Source organism: Centroberyx affinis, unplaced genomic scaffold (genome assembly GCF_046629955.1).
Source record: "Centroberyx affinis isolate AG114_WGS23_722 - 3 ecotype Tasmania unplaced genomic scaffold, CSIRO-AGI_Caff_v1 ptg001500l_1, whole genome shotgun sequence".
NCBI classification, from domain to species: Eukaryota; Metazoa; Chordata; class Actinopteri; order Beryciformes; family Berycidae; genus Centroberyx; species Centroberyx affinis.
Genome location: NW_027279964.1, coordinates 17 through 26,111, shown reverse-complemented (window position 1 = coordinate 26,111; position 26,095 = coordinate 17). Strand labels below are relative to the sequence as shown.

Sequence of the window (26,095 nt, the reverse complement as noted above, 5' to 3'; positions counted from 1 at the left end):
TCTGTGCTGTTGGTTTAAGAGCTTTTTGAAGTTACCAGATTTGCACTTGGTAAACGTAATGAGGCAGCTGGAAGCTCCTATGAGAGGAGAGCAGAGGGGCAAAGCACAGGAGCCATCCACTGACTATGTTCTGCCTCCAAAAATGATGTTAAATAAACCTTAAATGATAAAATAACAGTAAGCCGGTATGAGCGCGGCACTTACATTTCGTGGTTTGGGGATTACTGCCGTCTCCAGCTGGATGCCAGAGGAGGCACAAACAACCCGATTTATAAAAAGCTTTAATGATGGAAAAACAACAGGCTTGGAGACCATCCAAACGATTATTCTTAATTAATCTACCCCATTTTAAATAGAGGGAGAGACTGCAAGCATGGCAACGCATTCCCCTGAGTAGGCTCTCTGTCAGATGTGTGTGTGGTATGCTGTATGATGACTTAGTGGTAAGTTGTGTTTGTGTGTGTGTGTGTGGCCCTGGATGCTATGTTGCTCTGTATTACTTACATAAACTATGAGCCTTGTTTAAAGAATGACCACTTAAAGCAATATTTCACTTTGGTAAAACACTATGCTGCAGTGTAATGGAAACTTTGCAACTCCATGTTGCTGTAATCCATTTTTTTATTTTAATTCAACGTTGATACAATCCTGTATGTACGGAATATAGGACATATACAGTATATCATATATATCATTACCCTTTTTTAAAGCTCTTGTGAATTCATTATGTCAGTGAGCATATCAGACAGTTTTACTCAACTTCTGAAAGGCTGAATTATTTGGAGATACAAGGTTTTCATCTTACAGCAGTGATTTGCTGGTTTAGACTTACATATTATGAAGGTATTATTGTACCAAAACATGCATGTTGGAATTTACACACAAAATATTCTACATTTCTACATGTTCTACATTTCAATTCACAGAAATGATTTACAAATGTGTCAATATTGAATGAATGGAACAGAAGCTGCAAACTAACATATTATTTGCTCAAACTGATCTTTTTTCGTGAATATTTTTTTTCGATTGTAAGTACTAGTTCTCCATCTTTTCCAATCTGCCGCTGCGGCCTCTCAGATGCCATCTTTCGTGTCACAAAAGGAGAATCTGCTCTCACTTTTGTGGAGCATTTGGTGCCAAAGTGATTTGTGACGGCCCGACGGCAATTATGTGGCCAAACAGAAGAGCTGTTTAAAGAAGCTTTTTCCTGTTTGTTCCTGGTGATCTAAAAACATGCAGTTTCCGTCATACATCATTCCCTTCTCTTGGAGCGAACGTCTCGCCAGACTCCAGTAGAAAATATGTCAATTTAATGTTGCTTTTTTTGTCAGCAAACGATGCATAGCTTGTAGAACATCACATAAGGTAATTTACATATCACCAGCAGCCACTGGGAAATTCTGCATGTGATTCACCAAGCAGCATTTAATTTCAATGAAATCTCAACTTTTAGAGTTGGTTCACCAGCTATAAACATATCCCCATATGTATATGTATTTGTATATGAATGTGTATATATATGTATATGGAAAATGAAACAAGATATCTTACTTTAACAATGGTTGCTGTACAATATCAACATTTGAAAAGATGAAGAATACCAATATCACTGCAATCATTATATAGAACTTGGGAGTCGTTATCAAGTTCAGCATCCTTTTACCTATCACTTCACCTTTGTGATTAGCTTCTTCCTTCTGGTTTTTATCTCTTGGTTTTATCTCTATTCACGTCCTTTGTTCTTGGTAAAGCATTTTGGGACAAACCTTGTGCTGTATAGAAAAATCTGACACTTGATTTGACTTTTCTTGACTTACTTGACTTGCAGTCTGTTGCTCCTGGTCAGCATCGGCCGTGTCCGAGTGGGAGGAGCTAGCGCTGTGGACTTCCTGGATGTCCTGGTTGAGCTGGTCCAACTTCCTCATCAGCTGGGTCATGGGGTCGCATGCAGTGGCCAGAACCTATGGGTTAATACACACACACACACACACACACACACACACACACACACACACACAGGTGAATATGGTACCAGGTTAGACCCAAACACTGGTACTGTTACCCTTTGCACTGAGGCCTTGACTACACCACATACTTTACCTCCATCCACTCATGCTGGTCTCAGAGAAATTCACAGAATGCAGTCGGTTTTAACCCAAGAGACTATTACAACACTTCCACTCTCTATGGGTTTTTCAGAGACCCCCCCCCCCTCCACCCCCACTCCCCACCCTCTTCCTCATCCACCTACTCCACCCTCCATTCCCTTCACGTTGCCCCCAGGCCCCTTGCAGATGACCATTGTGCCTCTTTATAGCTCGACCAGGGGTACACAGTGTACCCCACTCTGTGGAGGAGGTGACACCCTCTCAATGGGATTATTGTAGAGCGAGGAAGAGAGAAGCCTTTGATGGAGAGAAAGCAAAGAAGGGAAAAACATGGTAAAGGCGAAAGAGAGACATTTAGACAGAGGATAGAGCAATACCAAAGCCAAAAATGAAGATTGAACCAATTGATACGGAAGAAACAACTATCTTTATGAGATATAAAAAGGGGAATCCAGTCAATATAGGTGATGTAAATGTGTTGTCATTTCTGTCCATTCTATACAACCCAGTTCTGTACATAAACCCGCTCTTTCCCTCTCTTTCCCTCTCCACCCATTGGTCATGGACTCTGAGTGAAACACTTGTTCATTGGCCTTCCAGGAAATGAACAAACTGCTTTGTTTCTGAGCTCGACTGCCAATCCCAGAGTCCCAGAGGCTGATAGCAGCACATAGGGCCCCTTTGAGGAGCTGGAAGTCCAAAAACAGCCCCCTCACTCACACACATACATGCATACACACACACACACGCACACACACAAACATACCCTCCTCCCACACACACACACACACACACACACACACACACAAACACACCCTTCTGTCCACTCCCATTCCCAAGCCCATCATGTTGACCATTTAAAAAAATATCTGCATTAACGGCTTGGCAGTAAAGTCATTTCCTGTGTGTTCCAGCCCCCACATCTCCAGATTCCTACACACAGGAACACAGAAGGCTGTCTATGTGCACTGGGTGCTATTTTTACCCTCAGTATGGGGGACAGAGCCGGGGAGACGGGAGAACACAAGGAGCAGGGGCTTTTCAGTGGCTTGAGAGACTGCAAACATGAAAACACACACACACACAGTGGCATATAAATGTATTAAGCTGAATACATACACGCACGTTCACATAACACACTTACACACGCATTTGCACACACTCATATTCACACTAGAGTGCTTCCAAAGTCCATTAAATGTTAATAGGTTTTTCTCTGGCCTCAAAGTATTTACAGAGGATGGAGCTCTTTAATGCATCGCTGTATCTCAGCTACAATACCATTTCATTACTCGTCGGTGCTGTCTTGGGAAGACAAAGACACCTATTATCGCACACATCTGTCTCAATATGAAGAGCTGAAGCAATGCATCCTTGGTCTGTAAAACTGTGTGCTGGTGTTCTGAAGTGAAAGGTATTTGAAAGACAGGAAACACCAATAATATTCAGTTATAATAGTCCAACCAAATAAACAGGTCTACCAAATACCTGAGGGGTTGAAACTTGGAGAGGAGAGGAGAGGAGAGGAGAGGAGAGGAAACAACATGAAACAAAACAAAACAAAATGAGACAAAGTTAAATGAGACAAGGAGACCACAGACAAGCCACAGTCTCTCCTTCAGCTTCACTCTGTCACACTATCCTGCGTGTAAAAAGTGCCTCAGAAATCAACCCTACCAATGCACTGCAGTGCTTCTGCTTCAGTTGTATCTCTCTGAAATCGCTCGCTATGTATTTTCAATGAATCGCACACAGTATGTCAACTCTAAATTCCAGAAATTATTTCATTTTGCTAAGTTGTTACCCACATTGTGCAGTGTGACGAAACTGCCTAAGCCAAGATATTCCAGGAATGTGGAACCACAAAGGGGCCTCTTTGAGTTAGCAGGTATTCAAATGAGCACTAGCCTAAGCCTGTCAATAAGTGACTTTAAAAGCTGCTCGGTCAATCTCTAAGAACCACGTTACAAAAGGAGAGTAGGGGAGAACAAATCCTTTCATTTCAGGCCAAGAGGGGAGAACAGTGTGCAGCGTGCCAGAGAGAACCGCTGTGGGAACGTGCCAGGAGCTGCGGGCCGCTCTGACAGGTGTGAGAACGTGGTCAGGGGCACGCTCACACTCACGGACGCCCGCTGACACAGTGCATGCTGGGAGCTGGAGATGCCAGTGCGGGCCGGGGGAAAAATGAGAGGAATTTATGTTTCGCGGCATATCTGCCAAAAATTGAATGTGTGAGATCGCTTTTCATTTCAATGCCCTCCCTCCAGCACACACACACACTTTTTTTTTCTTTTACCCCTCCCAAACCCATGTACTGTATTTCAAATGTTGGTAAACCATCCAACTCCAAATGTTTCTGACAACATACTGTATATAGGACACAAATGGAATCAATGATATTGCTCCTAATCTACTACTGAAGCATTAAGATTAAAGAATTTTACACTGCTTACTACACATTTACTCCCTAGGGAGTAACCCGAACTCTCCCGACACTCTATGGCAAAACGTTAATACTATTACAGATATGAGGGGCTATCAACTAAAGTGTAAACACTGTCACACTGTCCAAAAAAAACAATTTGACATTGCTGCTCTCTAGTGGTAAAACAAGGATTCACTGTAGCAAAAGCTCTGCAGTGTAATGCAACACGGTCACTGAGCAACTGAATTGATTTCACACAGTGGATAGAGTGTAAAAGATTGTAAGTCTGGAGAAACTGAGAGGCTTGTGTCTCTGGCCTTGTTATCGCTCCACTCACATAGAGAGTGGAAGTGTTGTTTTTCTTACCTTTTTGCCATTGTTCTGCACTGCATCCTCTTCCTCCCCCTTGATACCTGTGAGCTCAGGTTTGCCCTTACTGGTGGGACTGTGCCAGCCAGAAGAAGTGCTACTGGGCAGGGCGTCTGGTCTCTTCCTCAACCACTTCCTGTTCCTGCTCACGTTTCTACGGCGACGACTGACCAGGAATTCCTTATATTGTAACATCTCAGAAAAAGCATCGTCGTCTTCCTCGTCCCCCTCTTCAGCAGTGGTTGAGGACGAGTCCTCACTGTCTGAGCTCTCATTGGCAAGGGTTCTCTGGTTGTCAGCACTATGGTCAAAATCACAGAACACAATAGCGCTCGGCTTGTGCTTTACTACTCTTAGCAGATCCAAAGAACAGTCCTCTGATGTATCCACACACACTGGCTGATGGTTTCCAGGACCTTTAGCCTGGGCTGGAGAGAGTGGTGGAAAGGGGAAGGGAAAGGAGTCTGGACAGAGGGTATCTTCTTCTTCTTCTTGAGGTAATGTGGCTTCACAATGTGTCACATTCTCTGGCTCCAACTCAGAATTACAGTGTGCAGCAGAGCCACGCTCCAGGTGCGACACCTCCATGTCCCGACCTGTTCCAGGAGCCGCTTCTGAACTCTGGGTGGATCCACAGTGTCCCTTCTCCTTTGAGTCTAGCTCAGCAGAGACACAGGGGGAGCTATCATCCGTCTGCAGCTCACCCTGGTCCTTCCCCGTCCATCTTTGAGCCTGACTAGCCACGGGATCCGGTGCACAACGCCGCAGAGGAACAGGTTCAGACATGGCTCTCCGTGGGGCGTCAGAGCCTTGAATCATAGGGGGAACTTGACCCTGCAGGTCACCCAAAGGCACACCCACAGCCTGGGGACGAATGTGTCTGTGAGGATGCTGCTGCACGGGCAAAGCGGCTACCGGGCCTTCATGCATCACTATGGGACTGGTCCTCAGCTGTTGATTCTTTTAATGTGTGGCATAGATAGGGTGGGTTCGCTTAAACAGAGCCTGGTGATTGTTTAGTTCAACATTTACTGACTTGTCAGTTCAGCTAATGCAGCTAGAATGTGTGACACCTGAGAGAGAGAGAGAGAGTGAGAGAGAGAGAGAGAGAGAGAGAGAGAGAGAAATATAAATGTGGGCAGATTTATTCATGCTGACACGTGTGCACAAGAATATATGGCTGTATAATTTGCCATCTGTCTCTATAGATTTATGTATCTGTTGGGAGTCAAGTCTGGACCTGAGCGCATGATCAAGAAGGAAGACGCTGGTGCTTATAGGCTTATCTGTACATGATGGACATTCAATCATTTCCCTCTCTAAACATATAGGCCTGCTGGCAACTAGGGCTGGCCCGGTACGCTGGTTTCACAGTGTACACAGTAGGAACTCTAGCTCTACTGGCATCACTCCCAAAATACTGTATTACCATATATTATACTACCAGGATCACCTTAATTATCAACTTTTTTGGACAGTAGGCTATATGATGAATATCCAATGTTCCATTTACAAAAAAAGTTTAAGAAATGTTTAAAAGGTTCAATAATCAAAGTTTAAAATAAACAAAAGCTGCTATATGTTCAGTTCAATATTTAGGTAAGTATATAAATTTTATATTAAACAAAAAATTCACATTTGTGATGCGAAACATGTGGTGAAGTGACTTTACTATGGTTTATCAAAAATAGCTTTTCTACTAGTTTGATAAATACTGTTATAATAGCATCAGATAAGACTTTAATGGGATATTTTGGGCCAAAACAATCATACAATAAAAAAGTTGACTTTGGCCCAGGCTAAAGTCAACAAAGTTTGTCTTCAATAAAAATCCCACAGCCTGCTGCAGAAGCTTGCAGTTTTCTTGACAAATACATTTTGCTCAAAGACATTGTTTTTTCCTGGCAGATATTTTTGGCTGCAGCCAACACACCCTTTCCTTGCCTGACATGTTTTTCTTGTCATTCAAATGATACATGATGTGTCTAAAAATGTGGACAAAATTGTAGTTTTGTAAAATATAGACTACATGTATAACATATAAATCCTATCCCATGAGATTTGTAATTTGTCTCAACTGTACATGCAGGCCATTTGTCAACAGGTATGTGAATAAATTCTATAATTTTTAATTTGCCATATTTGTTCTCTTTGAAAAAAAATATAAAACGTAGTATTACTGTATATAATATTGTACAGTAACTTAGTAGCACCTTTAACATTAATGACAATAAATAATCAATAATTAGCCTCTTGGAACAGTTGTAACTTTGACTGAATCTACTGTTGCTTGAATAAAGCATTTGAAGAACCATAAGATGAACCTAGAGACACACAGATTTCAGTATTGAACATACCAGAAGTCCTCAGACAGAAGTTGTGTCATCCCTAAACAGATAGCGTCTTACATCCAACACAGTGGCTTGTTCACCAGGACAGATAAGAAGAGGATCTAGCCAAGGCGGCTCTGTGCTTACATGCTGTGTGACTCAGACAAGGGGGAAAGGGAGAATTTACCTCAGCAAAAATACGAAGCGCTGTAAGGGGAGGAGAGAAAAGGAGAAAAAGGGCTGAGGAATGCTTTTTCCCTCCTACATTACCTCAGCACAAGAGAGACAGTTCCACAGACAGGTGTTTGTGTGTGAGTGTGTGTGTGTGTGTGTGTGTGTGTGTGTGTGTGTGTGTGTGTGTGTGTGTGTGTGTGTGTGTGTGCGTGTGTGTGTGTGCGTATCTATGTGTGTGTTTGCCAAGGCAAGACACAAGGAATGTATTCTTGCAAAAGTGATCAAACTAATTAAATAGCTACATACACACTCACATCTACACTGATTAAAAGGCTTGGGGTTTGTGGTGCTCCTTTCTCCCTCCCCATTCCTCCTTTTCACTCACTGCTATATAATATGGCTCGGGGATAGGGATTATCACCTGAGAAGCACATTCCTCAACAGCATATGAGGTAATGCTTTAAACATCTCCTTATCCTCTCTCAATTTCTCTCAAATGCTTCTTTTTTATAATAACACCGACTCTGTCCGTGAGCCTCGCTGAACAACAGAGCGGCTCTGGGCCGCAGCGAGCGGCCGATGGACTGAGGAATTCCTCAAGTTTACCAGCAAACATATAATTTCATGTTTTGGAGGGAATGTCTTCGGTCAAGAGTAAAGACCTGCTGCCGGCACGTTAGCCTTGAAGATGGTTCTGCCTGTTGAGGCCTGTTCGACCCTCAAGATCACAGAGACAAAGGGAGCTGGTCAAGGGAGACGGTTCTCTAAGAGCCAATAGGGTGAAGTCAAGTCTAAAGGCTAATCTGCTTTTCTGGCTTTATCTGCTCATGTTATTTTACAATACTTCTTCCCCAACATGTAAGATAGATAGCACTAGTAAATTACCGGACAGAATCAGCACCCGTGGCAATATGAGACTGATATACAATTATATCTCTGACTCAAAGTGACACATTCAAGATCTATTATTATCTTGCTTGAAGGAACGTGATTAACTTTCCTGATTGCAAATGAGACCCCCTCCACACACACATACACACACACACACACACACACACACACACACACACACACACACACACACACCAGATCACACTCTGTCCTACATTGAGGCTCTGATGATGGATGCACATTAATTTACCTCCAACATATATTTCAACACAAGCTACGCCAGCCTGCTGCGACATGCTCCTCCGTATGTAACATTCCTCTTGCGGAAAAGTAGGCTATAGCCAACGAGGTCAGATTGAAGAAAAGCAGTGCAAGGAAAGAGAAGAAGAAGCACAAGGAGAGATTGACAGGCAGACAGACAGACAGACAGACAGACAGACAGACAGACAGACAATAAAACAATCAGATAAAAAGAGAGAAAGAAGATAACTGCCCAAATAAAGAGCTTGGGTTTATTATAACTGTTATTTCTCTTTACAAATTAAATCCTCTTGGTGAAAGCACACAAAAAAGTGTACATCACGAAGAAAACATCATCAATATCTCAACAGTGAATTATGTAAACCTTGTTATCTAGTTAGTGTGTACAGTAGGTGGGTATGAAATGTGAAAGGCAGCAGAACTTCATTTTGACAACAAACACACACAGACATTTAGAGAGAAATGTTTTCCAGCTCTACTACCTCTGTCTGCATGCCGGGACACTAGAATGTGGAGAGTGTTGGTAGTAATCAAAACAAGGAATTAACATTTAGATGATTGTGAGTGATGGATGACATGTCTAATGACTACACCACATGATATTTGTTTTGATCTATTCCTGCATTGCAAAAAGATGATTCACTAGTGCATCTTGAATGTGAGCCTGAATGAATTATGTTTGAAGTTATGTAGATTATTTGCATTGCCCAAAATCACCCTGTTATATAAACAAATATATTGATCAGAAGGTGATGTACGGCAATAAAAGGGACCTCTAATAACGCCACTGAAATTAATTTGAACTGAAAGTCTCCAGAGTCCAACCACAGTACAACCCAAAAAATAGCAATTTTCACTGACACTTTCCACATTATTATGGCATGTCATGACATGACACTTGCGGTGACATTGTGATCCTTTGTTTTCTTGCATAGGATTACACTGTATCTCACATTCCTTAGAGGTACCAGACTGTTTCAGTGTAGATGTCATCAGTGTAAACACCAGCCACAACTCCAGAGCAGCAAAGAATAACTGCAGTCTTGTGCTATAATTTCATAATGTACAAGAAGGACTTGGCAAACTTTAAGGTTACTTAGGTAAGCTCAAAGTTAACCACACGAGTTGAGTATCGCACATTTCAAATTCCTCCTCTGTGGCTTCATCTTTCAGAGCAGTTGGCAAACATGATATTACGGAAAGTGAGGAGCTTTTTCTCAAACTATTGGTCTAATACAGCATCACACAGTATTCAAAATAAACTCACCTATGTTGGGGATACAGACTGCCTCCTTGCCAGGTAACCCTATATTACATGGGCTTGCTCTTAATCAGGAAAAAGTTTAACTGGCTGTACTGGACCACATTTCCTGGATCAGCACATCTTCAGGTTTTGTCATCTCTCTACTCATACCAGTCTGGACATAACAACAGAGCTAAAGCGCCCTTAGGGGGAAGGTCAGCATCAACAAGATTGACCACTGACTTTCTCCTTGGTCGTCTATGGTGGAAGCTACCTGGCAGTAGTTGTCTGTAGAGCTGGGTCGGAGACAATCCTTGTTGGAATGGAGGGAGAGTCAGGCTCCAGCCTCCAGTGGAGGTGAGGATCCACCAGGGACTCCACAGGGTCTGTCTGTAATCAACATATTGATTGCACTGCACATGTTGAATGCTCTAACTACTGTAGCCTACATGATTACTATAGTGCTCTACTACCATATTAATATGCATATCAATATCAAACTGCACGAATGCTATCTCTGGAGCACTGTCCATTGTGTTATGGAAGTAGGCTAGTTGGTTTAAACAATGATATAGCATTCATAAAGCTTGAGGAATTAATGTTTAACAACTTCCTGTAGAGTTAGTATTCTACCCAATATCTTTTTACTACCACTACACTATCGCCCATGTACCCAACAGTTCCTTATAACTGAACCAAGCATGCTGAGTTGCCACTGTGACTTTTAGCAGTAACGTTACCTCAGGTCCCCGGGTTTTGAACGGATTTAACTTTCGCTTGCCAGATTTTTGACCCTTTAGACTCTCTGTAGTTCAGACGGAAACAGCAGCGCGGGTTGTGAATTATTTCGCGGGAGTTGCGGGTGTCAGACAACAACAGAGAACTGTCTACTATTAACTACGGCAATATCAAGTTATAAATTCATAACACAATGAGTTTGTGGGTGGACAAATATAGACCAACTTCCCTCGGGAAACTTGACTATCATAAAGACCAAGCAGCTCAGCTGAAAAATCTGGTAAGAGAAACTACCCTGTTTGCTAAACTTGCTAAGCTAAATTAGTCAAGTTAACGTTAGCATCGTAGCATTTAGCGTTAGCTCATTAAGTTAGGTTAATGTCAGTAAGTCTAAAACGAGTGTAGCTAGCTTGTCATATCATACACAACAGCTAATCTGTTGTTTTGGACTGTCCACACGACACAGTCCTCTCGTTGCTTTGCTTATCGGCAAACGTAGCTACATACCTGGTAGAAAACTTTAGGGTCTTCTGGTAAATTCCGTAGACATGCAGTCCACCAGCAGCACTTTATTCCAGTAAAATATCTGTTAGAATTGATTCACAATGTATTTCGGTGGAAGAAAATGGTTGGAGTTAGTAACAGGCGAACCAGTTATAATCTATTTGATGATTTCAAATATGATATACATTTCGGCAGAATATTTTCCTCAGGCAGGTCATTCCACACTCTAAGTGCCTTGATGGTAAATGTCTAATCACCTCTTGTTTTATTCTAGGCTTTGGCATGGACGCACACCCCATCCTCATGACTCTTACCAAAACAAACTTGAATATAAAAGGACTTCTGCTACTGCTGATATGTTGTGCGCTTCACCTAATGTCTGTCAGTCAACCAAAACCATTGCTTGTATGTTTGTTTCAGGTTCAATGCGGCGACTTCCCACACTTGTTGGTGTATGGTCCGTCAGGCGCGGGGAAGAAGACCCGCATCATGTGTCTGCTTAGGGAGCTGTACGGAGCTGGGGTGGAGAAGCTTCGCATAGAGCACCAGACCATTGTGGTAAGAGAAGCAATAATAAAACACACAGTCATTAGACCTCCCAGTGTATGACAGGCTGCCTTCAATAGCAGTTGTAAACACACAACTCACCACTCATCTCTAGTCTCTCTAGCAGTCATCCACTATTCTCAAGCTTCATGTTCATACAATTAAATTCTCAGATAAAAGCTTAGTAGTTGCCAGTAATATCACCGCAATACCGGAGCCTGTATGACAGCTATTTATACACATTTTTTGTGTACAGGCTCCCTCAAAGAAGAAAATTGAGATCAACACAATAGCCAGCAACTACCACTTGGAGGTCAACCCAAGGTAAGTAAGTGATACATAAGGAAGACCAAAAGGTCTTTCTGAATTGTTATAACTTTCAACTTGACAGTTGCTTCAGGTATGCATGGAGAAATTTGCTTGACTTATGTATTTTCTCTGTTCGGTGTTGTTCCAGTGATGCAGGAAACCAGGACCGTGTGGTGATCCAGGAGCTGATTAAAACTGTGGCTCAGTCTCAGCAGATCCAGTCTAGCACCCAGAGAGAGTTCAAAGGTGAGAAAGACTCACATCCTTTTGTGCAATGGTAGCCTTTTTGTGTTACTCTTTTAGAACAGCAGTTTCAGCAGGACTTCCTGTTGATCCCTTCGTGGTAGTTATGGTAACCTTGCTAGTGAAGAGTGGTGACTCAGAGGACAAGGCTCAGTAAAATGCAGGGTAAAAGGGTATATCCCACTAATGTGTAGCTATTAAGTCTATTACACTCAAGACCAAAACCATACTTTATAAGAAAAAAAAAAACATTGGCGGATCCTTCCTGTCCTCTATAAACCAGCCTCTCCTGATTGTACTATTCTCTGGCTCTGTGAAGCCATAACATCAGACTCCCACTCCTGTAGTAATGTTGCCATCCTAAAACCTCTCCCCGGCATTTAAATGGTCATTACCACGCTTCCTTTCTCTCAGTGGTGTTGCTAACGGAGGTGGACCGCCTCACAAAGGACGCCCAGCACGCTCTGCGTCGAACCATGGAGAAGTACATGTCCACCTGCCGTCTCATCCTCTGCTGTAACTCCACCTCCAAAGTCATTGGGCCAATCAGGAGCCGTTGTCTGGCAGTTCGAGTTCCTCTGCCCAGCACTGAAGAGGTAAGTGTGGTTAAGTTTGTAGTAAATGATGTTCTGAATTAAATATTAGTAAATATTGTTTAATAAAGCAGCATATTAGAATGTCTGAAAAGTGGTATGTACAGTCGGTCATACTCATCTCCACATTTTCCCCTTGTTTTCTTTGTCTTCCAGGTCTGTAATGTTCTGTCAACAGTGTGTAAGAAGGAGGGTCTGCAGCTCCCTGCTGAGCTAGCCAAGCAGATCTGTGAGAAGTCCGGTCGCAACCTCCGCAAAGCCCTTCTGATGTGTGAAGCCTGCAGAGTGCAGCAGTAAGTGTGTGCACACCTGTTACCTGTGACAGGGTTATCAAATGGTTGTGTGGCACATAGATTCATATTAAATATTAAAAGTAGCTCATTGTTTAGACTATACTAACCACCTTGTTTTCCAGGTACCCGTTCTCAGCAGACCAAGATGTGCCAGAGACTGACTGGGAGGTGTACCTCAGAGAAACAGCTAATGCCATTGTCAGCCAGCAGAGCCCTCAGAGGTAGGACAGGCAGAGAGAGGGAAGCAGAGGTGGAGTTGGTTTTGGAAGAAACTAGGGAAAATTAAGCATAGTTGTGATAATATTGTGCGGCTGAATCCCCATCTTTCTCTGTCCCAGGTTATTGGAGGTACGAGCCAGGCTCTATGAACTCCTGACTCACTGCATCCCTCCTGAAATCATCATGAAGGTACAGTTGACTACACTTTGTCTCCCATCAAAGGTTTTTAATGATTTATGTATGCATGTGTGTTGGTGACTGCCTACTGTGTAACAGAAAGGATCTTTTAAGCAGCAGTGTTTAGGTAAATATATATTCATTTCAGCACTAACTGTCTGGCTGTGCTCCTCCTCTCCTCCCCAGGGTCTGGTAACAGAGTTGCTGAATAACTGTGATGGCCAGCTGAAGACGGAGGTGGCCCACATGGCAGCGTACTACGAACACAGACTGCAGCTGGGCAGCAAGGCCATCTACCACCTGGAGGCCTTCACCGCCAAGTTCATGGCCATCTACAAGAAGTTCATGGAAGACGGCCTGGATGCCATGATGTTTTGAACTCTAAAGGACTCAAATACACATACTTTTCTGACAGGGGTTCAGCACCCCTCATTAGTTACAGTACCAGTGGTTTTTGCAAAGGTCAACTTTAATACAGTATTGCAACACCTGTCTGTATTCTGTAAGGCACTGTGGTGACATCAACACAATTCACTGTTGAATTTATCCTGGTAGAAGGTCCTTAACTGAGTTATTTAGTAAAGAGTCTTGCAATTTGTAAAAAAAAAGTGGTGCACTGTGGTATCATTGTCAGTGATTGATGCCTAAAATCTTAGCACTGTACACAGTTTATAAACCTTGAAAACCATTGCATTACTTGGTGTAAAATACTTGTCCAAAAAGAACACTTTTAACAGTGGCAGTAGCAGGTAATCCTTTGTATTATAAATATATTGAAAGTACAAGACAGATATAACCTGCTAAAAAATTACATCAGATCATTACAATAAATTTCTTTGTTTACAACATTTAAGAAGTGCATTGTTGCTCTGAAGAAATCTGATACATGAACATTTATCACCGTGAATAGACACAACACTGAATACATAGATAACAAGTTTCACAGTTTACAGCCTAACTAGACATTGGTACACAACACATGATCACTGTATCTTTCAGTGCTGGCAGGCTTGGGCAGACAAAGTTTTCCAGTACACCATATTGCTCCTACTACACAGAAACGGGGGTCGATATTTATTCATGAGGGCAGATGAGCAAGAAAACACTTGAGGACAGAGCTTGGCTCAGGGCACAACTAGAATATTTTAACATGTAGTCAAAAGCATATTGGGACAGTAACACAAATTTTGACAATTTTACAATAAACATCTAATTTCATTTGTAGATGTATTCCACCAAGAGGCAAAAATATAGTGTCAGCAAATTTATTCTGTTTTGTTTTTGCCTTTGAATTTGAGCAAGTTAGAGTGTCAGTTGGATAGTCACTCCCTTCAACAGTTAAGATAGCGATTTGGACAATGGCACAAACAAAAAAATGGCACAAACTTTCATTATTCTGACCTGATTTAACATTAAGGGCAACAAAAGTACTGTAATTAAACATTGACAGTCAAAATATTTTCTTTAGCTGCATCTTTTGATATGAAATACAAATTAGACGAGTCAACAAAAACTCAATTTAGCTCATTGTTCTAATACTTACACTTTCGACTGTAACTGCTGCGCAAGAAGCTCAACATCTTCATCTTGAAAGTCAGTTATAAAAAGACACAAAATCTACAATCACCATCATCAGTAACACTCCTTGTGTCTCCTGGCTGTGTAGTAGATGATGAGGCCCAGAGTGATCAGGACCCCGGAGCCCACCAGAGTCAGGAAGCCCACCACAGGCCACTTGGCCAGGACGTGGCAACCCAGACAGGGCTGCGGCCGGCTGGGGCACTGCTGGGGCGCGGCTCCCTGTATGGGGAAGCCGTTGTGCTGGATGATGTTGCGATAGTTGGAGAGGGAGGCCTTGATGATGACCTCATCCTGGACGTGGCCGTACAAGCCAAAGCCCGGGTCCCTTTGGTCACTCAGAGCGTAAGCAAAGTAGCCCTTCAGGTTCACACCGTCCAGAGTGTACGCTGAGGAAGGGAGGGGCAGGTGGACGCACAGAGGGGAAGAGGCAAGACGGAAGATGTGAGAAGCAATCTGCTCATGTAATCCAGGGAGTCTTCACTCTTTCTATATGTCAGTGGATTACAAGTTTCTGTGTGATCTGTGGATGCCACTTAGTGGTGAGAGAGTAGAGACTTGCTGCCAGCTCTATTACAATAACATGGTAATGTGTACACAGCCCATAGTGTAGAAGTGCAAGGTTTCAAAACACATGGCCGGGCCAAGGTCATTTTCAGTCACTGGTTACAACCTAATAAACTTTACAAGGACAGGCACCTGTACAGTACTTAACCTTGACTCGAAAAGTCACAGCTCTAGTTCTGCCACGAGTGTGTGTGTGTGTGTGTGTGTCTCTGTGTAAATATCTGTGTTTGTGTGTGTGTGTTTTCAGTCAGCTGGACATTCAGGGGTCAGTGAGTCGATTACCTGTCTAATAATTAAGCTCTACAGAGGCCATGTAATGAAAGTTCTGGACAAGTAAACAGGGAAAACATGCATCACTTCAGAAGGACTGATTACCCAATATATGAGTGTGGTGGTATCATCACTCTGTGTTCAACTACATTGTCTTTTGCTTGTTCTAGGTGTGTGTGTGTGTGTGTCTGTCTGTGTGTGTGTGTCGTCTCACCTTTCAGTGCCTCATTGATGTAGTTGTACAGGTAGTAGACTCTCAGGCTGTCTTTGAAGCGGGCCGAGTCTTCCTGAACCCCGTTGGCCATCACATAGACAGGCACATCACTGTAGCGCTCCTTCACCTAACACAACAAAGAAGCAATATTATTTTCTGTCAACTGTCCACGTTTGCCACACTGAAGTGAAAATAATTTTTTTTAACTATTATCAGCTTCTGTACCAATGACCTCGTGGCGCAACGGTAGCGCGTCTGACTCCAGATCAGAAGGTTGCGTGTTCAAATCACGTCGGGGTCAATCCTTTGATTTGACTGCTGTTGTAGTTGAGTGATTTGTATGGTCTGATGCTTGTCTTAGGTTGTTTATGATGTCCTCTTGTCCCTGTACTGTGTCAGTTTGTACCGTCTTCCTATGTAAGTGGTTCTAGGGTGGATCAGTGGTTAGAAGTCATCTAATAAAGTCACAGGTTCAAACCCCAAAACAATGTACAATGTATCGATGTACAGCCATGTGTCCTTGAGCAAAACGCTGAACCCTTGCCTGCTAACTCATTGAAAGTTGCTCTGGATAAGAGCGCCAGCCTAATACCTAAAATGTATGCAGTATCTAGCCTAAATAAGTCAGACATGGATTTGCAATGAAAATTAAACATTTGACCTGCTTAATGTTCCACCATAATCACAACAATATATTAAACATAACATAAACATGTAACATGGGTGGTATTGATATGAACACAGTATCTTAAAGCATTAAGGAGTTGTAGTAGTTTCAAGAAATCCATTTTTCCTCATTTAGATGTAAATGTGTGCAGCAAGGTGTTCCAAAATCTAATCAGATCATCTGCTCTCTAGGGGGAACCTGTGTAAGCGTGAAGTTTCTATCTTGTCTTATTCTTGAGTTTTTGTGTTGACAAGAATGTGTCTACAAACAGACAGACAGGCGCCACCATGACAACATAAAAATGTGTGGTTATGCCCAATAAGTTAGTCATGGATTTGCAGTGAAAATGAAAAAAATGATGATTGTGTATGTGTACTATGTTCCTCTAAGCTTTCCTACTGTCAGTCTCAATAGAGGTAAAAGCGTTAACTGTACTACATTTAGATTCTCGAATGACTAATCAGCAGTTGACCCAAACTCTCAAGACTGTGGGAGAATAGACGAGATGACTCTTCCCCCTCCACTCCGCATCACTCCCACCCGCCAAACAAGCAGTGAATCAGTCTGTGTCTCCATGTCTATCTCTATTTGAATATGAAAACAAACCAGTCTGCATCATGTCTCCAGAGTATCACATGTGTCTCACCCAATTGAGGGCTTTCCTCAGGCCCCAGGGCACCACAGGCCTGGGAGACATGATCCAGGTGGTGTCTATCATGTGCTGGACCTCTAGCATGGCTGTATAGGTGTACCTGCACAGATGGAGATGAGCTTTATTAGAGGGGATAAGTGTCAGCACCCACACCAGAAATGAACAGTTTGGAGTTAAAACTCTGGAGGGAACTGGTGTTATCTTACGAGTCTTCCTTGGCGTGAGTCACCAGCTTGGTGCTGAAGTGGCTAATGGCAAAGAAGTCATATGTCCCCTTGACCAGCTGTCTGTCCTCCTCATTGAACACTGGCAGCCTGTGGAAACAATTATTTATTTATATATAACCATATTTTTATGGTTTAATGACGGACTGAGAATAATGTTTATATGTATTAATGTTTAATAATGTAATACTATTTAGGAAGTGCAGGCTAGTAAACAGTTTTTGTTTTAAAGTCACAATGAAACATGTAATATTGGCTACTTTTTTTTTTGGTTAAGAATCTGCTGTATGATTTTTTGGGGGGTTTTGTTGTATTTGATGGATTTTCTCATTTTGTTCCTTTTTATTTATTTGTTTATTTGTTGTTACATGTTCAAAATAAACACTCTTTCTTTATTCATTCATTCATTCAAATGAATAATGACTTTTTCACCTTGTTAGGTAATTTTCCATGTCATAACATACCTATTTAACAATACAAACTAAAACCTTTACAAAATTGGTATTTTGTTGTGTTTTTATATCAAAAGCCTATTGCTTTAACTTCCTGGAAAACAGCATAACTGTAGTGGTTACTTCAATATGTGTACATAAAAAATGTCAACCAATAATATCATATTATAATATATAAATGCATCAAATTACAGAGCCAAGATCCTCAAAATGCCGTTTCATTGTGACTGTAAGCAGCAAAGCACACTCCATATCTTCCAGTGTGATATGTAATCTATTACAGTGGGATGGGGTGTAGCACTGCCTGTGAAAGAGAACAGATCAAAGTCAAAGAAGCATTTGTACTCAAGTGAGTTGAGCTGACGCAGCCAGCTCCTCATGCCCAGAGGATAGTCCCCGCTGCCGAAGATTGGTTCTGCAAACCAGCCGACGCGGAAGTCTAAAACTCTCTTAGCCGGTTCCACGTCTTCGCGGCTGAATGAGAAGGCCGGTTCCACCCAGTCCATGTGCAGAGCCAGGGACACCTGAGACCCAGTGGGAAAACTCACATCAGTCAGGAGGCATTTACACAAAACATGGCAGTTAAAGTAATAATCTGCAACATTTTCATATAAATGAATGGCCATTTTGCTACTCTCTACTGCCGACTGATATAATATATTGAAATATTGTCTGGGCATTCATGTGGTTAGGCACACACTTTTAAGTAAAATTCTATCTGTTTTAGTTCTATCTCTGTTTTATCTCTTGTATTACCTTTTATTCCTATTTTTTATTTATTCATTCTTGTTTATTCAACTTTATTTTATTTAATTGTGGTACTGCCTCTGTCACTGTCTCTTGGGGTTTTATTGTATGTAAAGCACTTTATACACATTGTTTTTAGAAAATTGCTACAGAAATAAAGTTATTATTATTGTTATAATGCAACGGCTGTTAAACCTATACCCAGTTCATGAAAGCTTTTACATTTACTACATTTGCTGTTCCAAGCACCTAGTATCAGGTAGGTCTTTGAATGAAAAAGTAGAGTTCGTACAACTGCAAATCAGCTCCCAATGGTTTATTAATTTCTGCGGAAAGCCAGGAGGCCAAAAAGTCAGTTAATAAACCATCGGTAGCTGATTTGCAGTTGTACGGACTCTACTGTTTTCATTACTTATTCCATTGTTATTTTTTCTGTCCTTCACCTGTGTCACTTTTTGAAGTTCGCCCAGTTGGCAGCAATAGCCACTGTGACTGAACAGACAAAGAGCAACACCTACAGAAACTCAAACAATAGAAAATCAAGGAAAAAGACGTCACAGCACTGGCCACACTGTCTGACTGAGAACTGACCTCTAGTAAGTTCACTGCAAAAACATCACAGTAGTGACCACTTAGCATGAAAGATGTCTCCAAATAATAAAAAAAAAAAAGATTACCGCAGATTACCACTGTAAGTGTAATGTTTCAGACAGGCTTGTATGAACTCATGAACTTTAAATCCCCATTTCTTGCACACATACAAAAAAGTAACTTTAATTTTCAATTTAAATAACTTTTTATTCTAGGAAATTATTTATTTTTATCTTGGAAACCAGCCCTAAAACTTGAAAAACAGAACTAAAGCATATCATCATAGTTAGAGCTGGCAGAAGCCTTCAGACAAAAAAAGCAAAATAAAAAACAAAATATATACAAACATATACATCCTCTCATGCAAGTTGCACATTTTCAAATAAGCAATGTTTTCACTTCTTATTATCTAAAAACAAATTAGTTTCTGTGTTAAGTAGGCTACATTCATAGCTAAATTAATAACATTATTCACACACATTATATGGATTGGCTGTGTAGTGGCCAAGTACGCTGGTTGATCAAAACATGTCTTACTCACAGCTGTGTCAACACTGCAGCTGCACTGACCTGCCCTCCCTGTGTGTGTCTGAACTCCCGGTCGTAGGCGTGCCAGGCCAGAGCGTGCGCCCGCAGCATCTGATGGCCCTCCTGGTAGCTCACCATCTCGTCGTTGGGCTCGTTCAGCGTGATCCACAGCTTCACGTGGGCACCCAGCTCTCTGTAGCACAGTCTGGCATAATCTGCAAAGGCCTCCAGAGTCTCCCTGAGGAACACATGAAACGAATGCAATCATCAAAGTATATGGGGCGTCCTGGTGTCTCGGTGGTCTAGGGCGCGTACTTTGTTGCATGTCATCCCCTGCTCTCTCCCAATCTTTCCTGCCTGTCTCTACTTTGAACTGTTAAATAAAGATGAAAATGCCAAAAAAAACTGTATATGTTCTTCGCTAGCAGGAACCAACATGAACTAGCAGAATGCTGTTGTCAGATGAAGACCATGTATCTCCAAAAGAGAGGAAAGAATGCTAATTTTCTCATTGACTCCCATGTATTTCTTTTTAACTATTACAGTGGGTTTTCAACAGATTTCACGGGCCCGAGGGTCATGAATTTCATAACCATGTAAAATTTCAATTCAAATGAAAAATTAGCCAGCAGGGTAGCGTACTGAATTGGGAGAATGTCCTTTAACCAGAGGAGCCAGGTTCAAACCTCTGTAATAACAAGCATCTGCCCCGCTGAAGTGTCTTTGAGCAAGACACTGAATCCCTACCAGCTCCAAGGGTGCTGCTCTGTAGCTGTTCCTGACCTCTGACCTCCCTGTGGAGGGTGGGCCAAAAGAGAATTTCTCCTTGGGACCAATCGAGTATCACAAAAAAAAGTTGGAGTTAGAAGACTTTTACCCCCAAAATCCCCAAGTCCTAGCTCCGTCTGACCTGTTGAGCCACTTGTTGGGCGTGTCCAGCGGGGCGGGCAGGCTGCTGCGCTGGCGCGTGTGGTGCCAGAGCGTCACCACAGGCGTGACGTTGGCCTGGAGAAGCTGCCGGGTGAAGCAGCGGTAGTAGCCCAGCAGAGTGGTGTTAGGACGGGCCACCTGACCCGAAGGCACCAGGGCCGACCAGTTGAGGGAGAAGTGGAAGTGACTCACCCCCACCTGCCGGATTTCATCCACCTGAAACAGGGGAAGGAGAGGATAAAGATGGAGGCTACATAAATTTGTACAGTATGTGAAGACAGTGGGGTTTACAACTACATAACATGTGTAGTCATAGGTATATTGGGACTGAGCAACAATGTTTTTTTCCACACTTCTCTAGACATTTTACACCTGGATAGTAAAACCTGGATTGGGGCATGTAGGGGGAAAAAATGGAGGTGGGGAAAAGGAGGAGGCATAATGTCACAGGAAGAGTGCAATTATTTTCCACAGACACATTCAAAAGACAAATGGATGACAGACAGAGAGACAGACCTGTTGGCGGATGGTGGCGTAATGAGCGCAGTGGGTGGTGCGGCGTAAAGGCGGTGCACTGAAGCCCTCCAGCCTCTTTAGCTCTCCGTTGTTGGAGACGTTCCAGAGGTAAACACTGGGGTCGGCAAACTGGCTGGGCGTGGTCTCCACCTGTAACATGAAGAGATATAGAAGAAACACACCAGTCTAAACATACTGTCAAACGCTGTGTTTACCTCATGCACACAGATGCGAGTAAAGGCGAAATGGGGCAAATCGATGGAAAGCCCTGGCCCTGTGCTGTTTTAGCTTAGCAAGCAGAGGCAGCGTGAGGTTATGTGGTTTATGATTAAGGGAGGATTCATCGTTGTTTCTGAGCTGGACTTTCACCATGAGGACTGTCGGTTCAAAACAACGTCATGAATCATGACCTGGACAAGGAGCAGAGTAACTATAGACACTTTTTGGTTTCTCTACACACAACCCCATATCAGAGTATTAAGAAAAAAAGTTAAAAGAACATTTTGTTGTGAAAATGTCTAATAGACTCAAGAGTTAAATATGCATGATTTGTTGGGCTTGATATATCCAGGAGTACGCAAACCAAATGTCCTAAATTAACCAAATTCCAACTTTCTTTATGTTTTCCAGACAGCACTGAGGTAACACACTGGTACGCTGGTACAGTAAGTTTTCTTAGATTAGTTAGGTATGAATACCTTCATTGGTCCAAAGTTAATACGTAGTTAATGTTTCTCAAGTTTGTCTAATTTAGAAGGAAGCATTCTTGTTGTGTTCAACACTGTCTTACACATTGACCTCTGCCACAGGCACATTTGATGCCCCCCGTCCCCACACACACACATACACCAATACCGACAGCCATGCATATTACAGACACACACACACACACACACACACACACACACACACACACACACACACACAGATACACACACACCTGTATGGAGTTGGCAGATACCCCCCAAGCGAAATCACATGGGAAGACCCCTTGGGCCGGTCTGTTCTCTGGAAGCTCAGGGAAGCCGTTTCTCTGGATGAGCTTCCTGCAGGGATAATCACAGATGAGCGTCACTTCAGGAGGAGCGGGTGAAAATATCTATTAAGTTGTCAAGCAACATTACATAAGCCATTTGGTGGACGCTTTTATACAAAGCCCCTTACAATAGGCTACTATTAGTGCATCTAATTCTGGCCGTCTCGGTGCCATGCTTTACCCACTGAGCTTTTCAGAATGTAGGAATAATCCAAGCCTCTTGTTGTATATAACTAATACATTGAGAGAGTAAAAATACATAGTTTAATGTTATTCAAAGTCAAAATCACTAATCCAAGTCATAACATGTACAGACCTGTAAAAGGTGGCAGATGTCTTTGGCTCCCTCTTCATGTCAGGAGTGTTGAAGTCAACATAGTAAAGTCCTCGTCGAATCCCATATTCCCTGTGCCACTCGAAGCCGTCTATCAGGGACCAGGCCGTGTAGCCGATCACGTTCACACCATCTATACTGATGGCTATGGAGAAGGCAGAGAGGAGTGAGATTTCAGTTCATTGGCGAGGATGGTCAAGGTACCTTCTCTGACTTGGGATTTCAGTTTCATGTCAAATGGTTTATGTCTATATCAAAAATGGGAAGCAATTCACGTGGCTTAAAAACTAAACTAACTTAGAAAATTGTACCTTCTTGCAGAGATGTACAATAAATTACATCTTATCATTGGACCATTACTCACATTTCAGTGCCTCTACAATGAACCTCTTGAGGTAGTACATATGTTTAGGGTCTTCAGTCTTGGTGTTACCGAGAACGTACCTGTGTTGGGCAGTAATGACAACAAAATATGACTCACAACAGGCTGCAACAGTGAATTATACCAGCACAACAGAGAAAATCACATAAGAACATCACAGATTTACACCTCCTCCTCCTCCACATCAAGAGCCTGGTACAAAAGAGCACAGAAATCATCACAACAACAACAAGCAAACACTAAACCTGAATTTCCCTTTTTTTGAATAATAAAGTTTCACTTGACCTACCAACCGCTCTGCACCACAAAGATGGGCGGCTTGTCGTACTCCGCGCTGACCCAGAACAGCAGCATCCTCAGATCCAGATCCTCCAGCTGTCCAAACTTCAGGCTGTCGTTGATGAGCTGGAAGCTGAGCGCCGCTCCGTGAGAGAGAGCGAAGAAGTCGGCCGTTCCCCTCACCTGCTCCCTCTCCTCCTGGGTGAAGGAGGGCAGCCGGGAGCCTAGCCTCTCCTTCATGCAGGGAGGGTAGTCCCCGTCGGTGAAGAGCGGCCGGGCGAACCAGCCCAGGACGTGGTCCAGGGAACACTGGCAGTCCCTCAGGCTTTCCCGCCGGGTGCGGCTGGGCTTGATCCAGTGAGAGGCCAGCGCCATGGACAGCTTGCCCTGTTGCCGGGGACGATAGTGGCGGTCGTAAAGATGCCAGGCGGCTGCGTGAGCCTGGAGGAGGTGGAGAGGATGGAGGAGAGAGAGAGAGAGAGAGAGAGAGAGAGAGAGACAGAGAGAGGGAGAGAGAGAGAGAGAGAGAGACAGAGAGAGGGAGAGAGAGAGAGAGATGCATTAAGAGGTGAAATTGTTGAGAGAAGGACATTGGTGTTCAAATTCAAGTGTATTTAAAGTCTCAATACACTACACATAGAGATAACATATCAAGAATTAAAAAGTGACTAAAACAGCAATAAAATGTACATGGAATACAATAAAATCAGTAAGGTAAGCAATCTCACACGCAATAAAACTAGGGAAATACAAGCACAAGGGAAGGAGTAGAAAAAAGGTGGTGAGGAGGGATGGAGAAATAAAATGAAGAGAGAAAGAAAGTTAAAGGGTGGGACTAAGAAAGATGAGGATTAAAAAGATGCATTCAAAGTCTATTCAGTCAAATTCATGATCACACAATGCAAGTGTGCAAACATTTCTGAGATGACCAAAAAAACCCCAAAACATTTGGCATCAAATCACTACCTGCCACTCACCTTGAGGAGATTGTGTCCAACCCGGAACGGGAGGTCCGGGTCGTTCTTTATCCCGGGTGCGACCACTCCCGTCCCGTACCCGTGCCACGCCACCACGAACGGATTATCTATCGTGATCCAGTACTTCACATCATCGCCGAAAGTCTGGAAACAGAAGTCGGCGTAGTCTCTGAAAAGCCCCACCAGCTCGGGGTTGCTCCAGCCGCCCAGGCTTTGCTGCAGGTGGTCGGGCAGGTCCCAGTGGTAGAGCGTCACCACGGGCTGCACGCGGATCCCCTTCAGCCTCTTGATGAGCGTCCGGTAGTAGTTGGTGCCGATTTCGTTGTAGCTGCCCCGGGTGCCGTTGGGAAATATCCTCGCCCAGGACAGGGAGAAGCGGTAGTGGCTGACCCCGAGCTGCTTGATGGCTCGGATGTCGGCGTGGATGTTGTGGTAGCTGTCGCTGCCCACGTCCCCGGTGGCCATCCGGTTCCCGCCGCGCGTAAAAGTGTCCCACACGGAGAGCCCCTTGCCGTCCTTCTCAAACGCGCCCTCCACTTGGTACGCCGCCGTGCCCACCGCCCACATGAAGTCCTCGGGGAAAGTGTCGTAGAGGAAAGCCTTATCTCCCGGGTAGGGGAGTTTGCTGAACCGGCCCCAGGTTTTCAAACCGGCGTAAGGTTTTGCGGCCGCGGAGGAAAAGACGAGAAATGTCAAGAGGGCGAGTAAGCCACGCATTGTGCCTGCTGTTACCTATCCGATCATCTCCAAACAATCCAGTTTAAATCGGCCCGTTTTGTTGATTATGAATTTGATCTTCACTTCACCATGCTTGGAGGCTTGCAGTGACAAACCAGTGTCCCGTGGAGTGCAGCCACCCAGCTGCGCCCCGCCACACGCCGCTCTTTCCAAATCTATCAATTATTAGCCAGAGCACTTGACGCACGAAGGTCTCCAGGCACAACATGATGTGCAGAGACCCAAATGATCAATCTTTTTTAAAGCAGGTACATATTGCCTCGGCAGTATTTTAAGGAACAAATAGAGTTCTTGTAGGCCTAGACAGAGAAGAAAACAACATAGGGGGAAACAGAAACTTGCAGATATTTTGAAAGATTAATGATGTTTGATAAACCTGAAATATCACCAGTTGTTGACCAGTCTGCTCACATAGACATATTCAATTTTAAGGCAATGATTTGGATTTTTGAACATGTTATTCATGATAAAACTGGCCCAAACAGGTGTTAATTTTGCCTTCAAGTGCAGCAGTTTTACCCTATATTCCTCTATAGGGAACAGAATGGGAGAGTGGCATCCATGAAAGACGTGTAAGACCCAGGTGTAACGGCCTTATTATGATCCCGGTAACACCACCATTATCATACATCCTCAGCTGGCAGATAATCTCATCACCCCCAGCAGGAGCGAGAAGTAATGGACAGCATTTAAAATCACATTTCAAGGAGCACAAGCCTCATCTGCATGTCTCTCTGGATCCCGCAGGTCCAGTCAAGAGGAGCAGAGTGGAGCAGATAAGCAAACAGTGGCAGCAGAGTCAGTGTTCCCTGCATGATCACATTACCTCCCTCTCTTCCTGCTTTCAGCTCGGTTGCTTGGAAACCCCGGGCCTCTTACCGTTGGCCATCTTGGTCCATCTGACTCTTGCATAAATATCTGTGAGGAGGTGTGAGTCTGATGGATGGTGTGTGTGTGTGTGTGTGTGTGTGTGTGTGTGTGTGTGTG

At 43.3% G+C, this 26,095-nt stretch overlaps 2 protein-coding genes and 1 non-coding gene across 3 annotated transcripts; 2 read left to right on the top strand and 1 right to left on the bottom strand.

The window, feature by feature from the left end:
• Positions 1-10,649: 10,649 nt before the first annotated feature.
• rfc3 (replication factor C (activator 1) 3) lies at positions 10,650-14,267 on the top strand. Its single transcript, XM_071527212.1, has 9 exons — positions 10,650-10,822; positions 11,467-11,604; positions 11,849-11,916; positions 12,050-12,147; positions 12,559-12,740; positions 12,894-13,030; positions 13,153-13,251; positions 13,369-13,438; positions 13,613-14,267. Exons 1-9 carry the CDS (start codon positions 10,736-10,738, stop codon positions 13,802-13,804), a joined length of 1,071 nt encoding a protein of 356 aa, XP_071383313.1. The 5' UTR covers positions 10,650-10,735; the 3' UTR covers positions 13,805-14,267.
• A 791-nt stretch (positions 14,268-15,058) lies between these two features.
• kl (klotho) lies at positions 15,059-25,087 on the bottom strand. The gene is made up of 13 exons (XM_071527213.1): positions 24,371-25,087; positions 23,404-23,834; positions 23,097-23,176; positions 22,711-22,877; positions 22,303-22,404; positions 21,363-21,512; positions 20,827-21,062; positions 19,959-20,154; positions 18,396-18,574; positions 17,581-17,688; positions 17,369-17,474; positions 16,056-16,182; positions 15,059-15,393 (listed from the first exon to the last, which is right to left on the bottom strand). The coding sequence occupies exons 1-13, from the start codon at positions 25,085-25,087 to the stop codon at positions 15,059-15,061; spliced, it is 2,934 nt and encodes a 977-aa protein (XP_071383314.1).
• Positions 16,285-16,356, top strand: trnaw-cca (transfer RNA tryptophan (anticodon CCA)). Its single transcript has one exon. It is a non-coding gene; the product is annotated as a tRNA-Trp (tRNA).
• Positions 25,088-26,095: the final 1,008 nt, after the last annotated feature.

Bases quoted from the DNA above. Each gene is read 5' to 3' on its own strand.
- rfc3 (XM_071527212.1), top strand. From the start codon at position 10,736: ATGAGTTTGTGGGTGGACAAATATAGACCAACTTCCCTCGGGAAACTT. The intron at 12,148-12,558 runs GTGAGAAAGACT...CCTTTCTCTCAG, and splicing joins CACCCAGAGAGAGTTCAAAG to TGGTGTTGCTAACGGAGGTG. The intron at 12,741-12,893 runs GTAAGTGTGGTT...TTTGTCTTCCAG, and splicing joins CTCTGCCCAGCACTGAAGAG to GTCTGTAATGTTCTGTCAAC.
- kl (XM_071527213.1), bottom strand. From the start codon at position 25,087: ATGCGTGGCTTACTCGCCCTCTTGACATTTCTCGTCTTTTCCTCCGCG. The intron at 21,513-22,302 runs GTGTGTGTGTAT...TTCATGTTACAG, and splicing joins TATCTGCCAACTCCATACAG to GTGGAGACCACGCCCAGCCA. The intron at 16,183-17,368 runs GTGAGACACATG...TTGTTGTGTTAG, and splicing joins TGAGGAAAGCCCTCAATTGG to GTGAAGGAGCGCTACAGTGA.